This window comes from Lacerta agilis, chromosome 2 (assembly GCF_009819535.1).
Source record: "Lacerta agilis isolate rLacAgi1 chromosome 2, rLacAgi1.pri, whole genome shotgun sequence".
Lineage (NCBI taxonomy): Eukaryota > Metazoa > Chordata > Lepidosauria > Squamata > Lacertidae > Lacerta > Lacerta agilis.
In genome coordinates, this window is record NC_046313.1 from 17,341,148 (window position 1) to 17,347,794 (window position 6,647).

The 6,647-nt window shown below is 40.8% G+C and overlaps 1 protein-coding gene across 1 annotated transcript; it reads right to left on the reverse strand.

Annotated features, from left to right (window-relative positions):
* Positions 1-1,685: 1,685 nt before the first annotated feature.
* Positions 1,686-6,643, reverse strand: C2H17orf67 (chromosome 2 C17orf67 homolog). The gene is made up of 4 exons (XM_033142533.1): positions 6,530-6,643; positions 5,252-5,352; positions 1,904-2,024; positions 1,686-1,784 (listed from the first exon to the last, which is right to left on the reverse strand). Exons 1-3 carry the CDS (start codon positions 6,576-6,578, stop codon positions 1,908-1,910), a joined length of 267 nt encoding a protein of 88 aa, XP_032998424.1. The 5' UTR covers positions 6,579-6,643; the 3' UTR covers positions 1,686-1,784; positions 1,904-1,907.
* Positions 6,644-6,647: the final 4 nt, after the last annotated feature.

Consider the following 6,647-nt stretch of genomic DNA (forward strand, 5'->3'; position numbering starts at 1 on the left):
GACAGGGCTTCTGCACTATTACTAGTTGTGCAGACGAAGAGGTGATTTCAGTGGGTCTGCTTGTCATTTAAGCTACACCTGCTGAAATCCCCACTTCTATGCAACTAGTAAGAGTACAGAGAGCCAGTGTGGTATAGTGGTTAAGAGCAGTAGACTCGTAATCTGGTGAACCGGGTTCGCGTCTCCGTTCCTCCACATGCAGCTGCTGGGTGACCTTGGGCTAGTCACACTTCTTTGAAATATCTCAGCCCCACTCACCTCACAGAGTGTTTGTTGTGGGGGGGGAGGAGAATGTTAGCTGCTTTGAGACTCCTTCGGGTAGTGATAAAGCGGGATATCAAATCCAAACTCTTCTACAGGAGTCCTGCCTTCTTTTGTGTCTCGTCTTGCTAGAGAGGCAGTATCACCATCTTCTCTGGGAGTACATTTTATTAAACTGGGTAGGATTCAGTTCCAAATCAGGCGTCAGGTCGGATTATACATTATAAATAGTTGAGAATGAGATCAGGAACGAAAAGTTGCTTTCTTTGACTTTTGGGTCGAGCAGTTGGAAAGGGTGGGGGGGTAGGTTAGAAGAATGGATTTGTTAATAATATTTTAGGATTAATGGTTTTGGATAAAGGATTTGGATATCGGACAATGTATTTTAATTAATAAAAAAAATAATTGCCAGGTTCTTGAGGCTGCCGGGAGGGGGGAGGAAATGAGAGTTGGAATTAGAAAAATTGCAGGAGCATTAAGAAGCTAAGGAGGACAAATGTTATTGAATTAGGTAAGAAAATATATGTTAAATATTGAATTATTTAGAAGGAAAGAAAAGGCATTTAAATTAGATTTTAAAGATGAGAGAGGAAAACTGTAAATTATATTTGATTATGGAATCAGCATGGGGGGGGGGGCTCGGGGAGTCATGGAATAGAATTGAATGTATGTTTACCTGACCCAGTAGGGGGGTCGGGAATAAGCAATAATTAGAATAATTAGAATATTGAATGGGGGTGAATTTAAAATGAGTTTAATGGCTCCTGTGAGAGGGGGGCGAGGGTAAATTGCTCCCTCCGGTGGGAGAGGAGGGAGTAGGGAAATGAAATGTTCAACCTTGTAATATTTGTGCTTTTAATTGGAAATTTTTATAAATTTTTAATAATAAAAAAGGAATGAGCAGGGATGGAAGAAGGATGCAGCCCAGTTCCATGCATAAAATCAGAACTGTAGATTTTTTTTGGGGGGGGGAAACCCTGGCGATCATCTAGTCCAACCACCTGCAATGCAGCTGTCTCATATGGGGATCAAACTTGCAACCTTGGCATTATCAGCACCACGCGCTCTAACCAACTGAGCAATCCAGGAATGCTCAGTTCAAAGGAACTTGCTCCCAAGTCAATGTGCCGGGGTACAGGAAGTCTTTGGTCATTGGGGTTGTCGACTTAAAAACAGATACACAGATGCTGACTTGAACCACTTCAGATGGCTGCATTTTGAAGAACAATAATAGCAACAGAATTCTTAGGGGTGTCTAAGGAACCTACCACTTTCTAAACTAGAAATCACGATTCTGTGTTTCAGAGAGAGACGGAGGCCTGGAAGATTGCACAGGTGTATGCCTGTGCTTTTTCATCAAAATGAAGCACTTCTCATTGTTACCAAGAAAGCTCAGCTAAGTAGCTAGAACCGCAGATTAGTCTAAAAAAAAAAACACCCAAGGCTTGGATGCTCTACTGGCACAGGTGAATCTTGTCTCGTTTAACGTTGACTGTTCCTTTTCCCACACAAAGGAGGATGATCTGGGAAGAAATATTGGGAAATGTTATCACAACACCGCATTGCTAAATGAGGTTTCTGCTCCGAATGAAATAGTTAAAAAATGAAAAGAAGGCTAGCTGTCATTCAGAAAAGAACTGACCCTTTTACACTGGGTGAACTATATTCCTGTTGCAATGCGGGAGGCAGTGTGGATTCAGCCAGTGCTCAAAGAATTGTTCTTCAGATCTCTGTTCCAGTTGCTGGAGGTAAAGCAGGTATTCCTGGTAAAAGGAAAATATATATTTTTAAGCCACTCAGAGATGGGCCACTGAGTCTATTGGTTGGATGTACTTGAACCACCTTAGAGTGACTGTTGCTTTACGCATAGTATATGCTAACAGCAAACTCATTGACCCAGTTTGCACGTAATGCTAAGCCAAACTATGGTTTAGCACGAATGATTTAACATGCAGGTTCCCGGAGAGATCACAGCTGCTCTGCTCTTCCTTTTGCCCTGCTGCTACTATGTACTAAGCCATGGCCTGGCTTAGTGCTGTGTCTGAACTCGGGCTTGTGGTTTATCTCCACCCCCATCATTCAGCCCGGACACTGAGATCCAACGCCGAGGGCCTTCTGGCGGTTCCCTCAATGCGAGAAGCAAAGCTACAGGGAACCAGGCAGAGGGCCTTCTCGGTAGTGGCGCCCGCCCTGTGGAACGCCCTCCCATCGGAGGTCAAAGAGATAAGCAACTACTTGACATTCAGAAAATACCTGAAGGCAGCCCAGTTTTTAATCTGTGATATTTTAATGTATTTTAATATTTGTTGGAAGCTGCCCAGAGTGGCTGGGGGGACCCGGCCGGATGGGCGGGGTACAAATAGTAAAATTATTATTATTATTATTATTATTATTATTATTATTATTATTATTACTATTATCTCACTTCAGGCAAACAACAAGCTGTAGGTTTGTTCTATGACTTATCCCTCACCGTTCATGTGTAGTGAGACAAGCGCTAAGCCAAACCATAGCTTAGCTCACAATAGAGCAGCAGAACTGGAGGAGGAGCGAAACAGCCCCAATCTTCTCTCCAGGAATCTACACATTTGCAGATTTCTGCTACTACTCTTCTGAGGAAAAACCCCACCCCACCCTCCCACTATATATAAGGGTCTGGTGACTTCCATTTCAGTGTATCTGAAGAAGTGTGCATGCACACGAAAGCTCATACCCAGAACAAACTTTGTTGGTCTCTAAGGTGCTACTGGACAATTTTTTAATTTTTTAATTTATTTCGACTGCGTCAGACCATCACGGCTCCCTACCTGAATCTGTTTTATTAAACTCAATTTTATTAAAGGTTTTCAACGTATAATACAATAAAAACCAAACTAAGCTGCTATCCAAAGAAAACAAAATAATAAAGGAAAAAAGAGAGTAAAGAAAAAGAAGAAAGAAGAGAAACACTCACACACAAACAAAATTTTATATTCTGTCAACCTTCTATCTTAATCTTCCGTTCACAAACAGTGATCAACATCTTCCCAGCTCCCACCTGGGACAGCTCCCATCTTTCTTAGCATCACATCCTGAAAAAACCACTCTATTCTGTCTCTCTTCTATCAGTTTTCTCTCTGTATGTATCTCCATATCATATCATACAATACAATACAATACCTTTATTGGCATAAATAAAACAATAAGCGTAAAACCATCAGTATATATTAAAATTCTAGAGCATACAATGTAAAAGAAGGAAAAGGGAATCCCCACTATTATACAGGCCAGAGCTCCCCAGATTTAACTTCAAAAATCCTGGTTAAAAATTGTGCCATAACTCTAGTCACTTCCGGAGAAGCAACCCTCAGCAAAAACTGGGCTACAAGTTGTTTATTATGGGGGACCCTGAGCCATATAGAGGACATCGCAGGATCTTCACGAAAGATATTGAAAAGAGGACAATCCAGAACAATATGGACTATAGAGTCAGGTACATTCTGACCACAGGTGCAGAGTCTGTTCTGGAAGGGAATACCTCTAAACCTTCCAGATAACACTGCGGACGGAAAGGCATTCAAACGCGCCAGCGTACATACTCTACGGTGTAATGGAGTGACCAGATCATGAAGGTAGTTAGATATCACAACATTCATATCATAGTTATAAGTAGTATGATTTAATGTTAATTTAAAAAAAAAACTATCAAAAATTAAATAATAAGAAATAAACAAAGAAGAACGCATCTGGACCTAATCAGGTTTGTTTGTTTGTTTTTAAGTATCAGTAAATAAATTCAGCACATTGCGCAGAGACACCTAGACCTCCATTAAGGCAGAGGTCACCTGTGTGATCTCTCTCTCCCCTCCCTCCCATACCTGCTTTGCATTTAAGGCAGTGTTCTCTGGTACAAGTTGCTTGGCTTGTGCACAAATCAGAGACAACGTGGAAAAAAGAACATGATGGTGTAACGCGGCCTCGCTTCACAACAGTTTGTGGTGAATGGTATAAGACCAAAGTCCCTCTTATGTGTGAATGGTAGTCGAAGGTCTGTAAAGAGGAATAAATGACAAGCATATGGAATAAAGGTGAAACTCGAAAAATTACAATATCGTGGAAAGGTTCATTTCTTTCAGTAATTCAACTTAAAAGGTGAAACTAATATATGAGATAGACTCATGACATGCAAAGCGAGATATGTCAAGCCTTTATTTGTTATAATTGTGATGATTATGGCATACAGCTGGTGAGAACCCCAAATTAACAATCTCAGCTTTGGGGTTCTCATCAGCTGCACGCCATAATCATCACAATTATAACAAACAAAGGCTTGACATATCTTGCTTTGCATGTCAAGAGTCTATCTCATATATTAAACTCCAGTAGCTAATGAAAACAATTGCTTACATAAGTGGACTTTTCCACGATATTCTAATTTTTCGAGTTTCACCTGTAAATGAGACTAAAAGGGTAGGCGACTGGGAGGGTGGGAATCCTGGTCTCTTTTATTAATTTCCTAAAAATAATCAGTAATGTAGAATTACAGGCTTAATATTATAGTGGATCATTGGTGTGTTTGTTTGTTTTTTAAAAATGAGGATTTGTCATGTATATTCCTCTGCCCTTAACTTTGTACATTAATGCACACAATAATTAAAGCATTGCTTGATTGGTGCCTCCTTCCTGCAGATGCAATACAGCTTTCTTAACTAAAAACTGAGCCATTTTGTTAGTATGGAGAAGCAGGTGTGTACAGTTATCGATTCTCAGACCTTGGGAGCAGTGGCAAGAAGTTGCACAGATAGAACACAGAGGTACATTCAATCATGCCGTCGTAGAAATGAACCGCTTGAGTTTATTTTGGCAAAAAAAATATGTTCAAATGCTTAACAATAGAAGCTTTGTGCCGGTTTTAATGGTTTGCTTAGAATCTGTCGCGTTTAAAGATAAGCCAGCAAAAAACAAACAACCCAAAAGCATCTATTTTACTTAAGTGAAATATTAAAATCACCCTCATTGGTTCATCAGGAAAGCCAGCTTTTCTTGGTCTGTCTTCGCGACGGGTTCTCAAAAGCTGCTTGGCTTGTTTTTCTGGTAGTATTGGCGAGGCATCTTTTTTTAAAAAGCAAAATGGACAAGAATAGTTAAGTTTTCAGGTACAGGATAAAGTGTTTGGAAGGCTTATATTATAGCTCTCTCTCTCTCTCTCTCTCTCTCTCTCTCACACACACACACACACACACACACACACACATATTACAATACACAAAGTGTTCTTTCATTACGGTGCCCTCTCAGGAGGATATTACATTCTAGGAGGCATGAGTGGAATCTGAAACCATTTTTAATAATAAACTAGGACTTGTTTATAAGTTGGATAGGTTAAAGTAAACAAAACCTACATAGAACCACATCTCTTTGCAAAATTAGGAAAGTATAACGGCGCCGTCTACTTGTGATCAGATTTACTCTTTATCCATCGGGTACAATCCACTGGGAGGGGGGGAGTTTGCGCGTGTGCATGGGAGCCCCATTGAAATGAATGGAAGGCGTGCTCTGAACAGCTCTCATTCATTTCGACACAGTATGTGCAGGAGAACGTCCTGGTTAATATTGCACTTCATCTAAAGGGCTGCTACGCAAGATATAGGCATTTGATTGATAGCTCTGAGAGCCTTATCTAGGCAAAGAAACAGCATGGATCACTGAGCAAAAGCTGCCGTAAAATACAGGCAATTTTAAAAAGCAGGTTTGAGACTTAAAAGGACCCTGTGCAACATTTGTGGAAGCTAAGTACGCTGAATTCAAAGGCAGTCACTCCCAGTAAGGATGCATAGGATTGTAGCGGCACAGTGAGATCTGAAGCATATTTACTCAGAACAAGTAAGCCCTGGTAGGAATTGCGTTCAGGAGAACGGCAGCTAGCAGTTTGTTAACTGATCTGTGACTCCAATAGCCACAGGATGGATCTCTTTCAGACTGCAATCCTAAGAACACTTGCTGGGAAAATAAGCTCCGTTGAATTCAGCGGGGCTTACTACTAAGTAAACATGTGCTGGAATAGGGCTGATATTGATCTCTATAGATTATCTTCCACACTAGCCCTGTTGTTGAGCTGTCAAAATTAAAAGGCTGCAGTGTAACACCACAGTAGGTGGTTTTATACTGAAGCTCAGCCAGAATCGTGGAGAAAATTTCAGTAGCAAAATACGACAAGCCAATCTGCTGTCTAGAGCTCCCGACAGAATAGTACACATTCCCTTCCACCCCCGTTGCTAATAATACCTACCTACAAAAATTGTTAGTAGGGTCAAAACAATAACAAAAGCTGTCTTCATTTTGCTTCTGCTGCTTCTTAGTCTGCTCCTCCAAAATGAATTACCCCGACGGAGGTATTAGCCTACTTG

Excerpts from the sequence above, each read along its gene's own strand:
- C2H17orf67 (XM_033142533.1), bottom strand. The coding sequence starts at position 6,578 with ATGAAGACAGCTTTTGTTATTGTTTTGACCCTACTAACAATTTTTGTA. Across the intron at positions 5,353-6,529 it reads CCTACTAACAATTTTTGTAG|ATGCCTCGCCAATACTACCA; the intron begins GTAGGTATTATT and ends TTTTAAAAAAAG. Across the intron at positions 2,025-5,251 it reads TTCCTGATGAACCAATGAGG|GAATACCTGCTTTACCTCCA; the intron begins GTGATTTTAATA and ends TCCTTTTACCAG.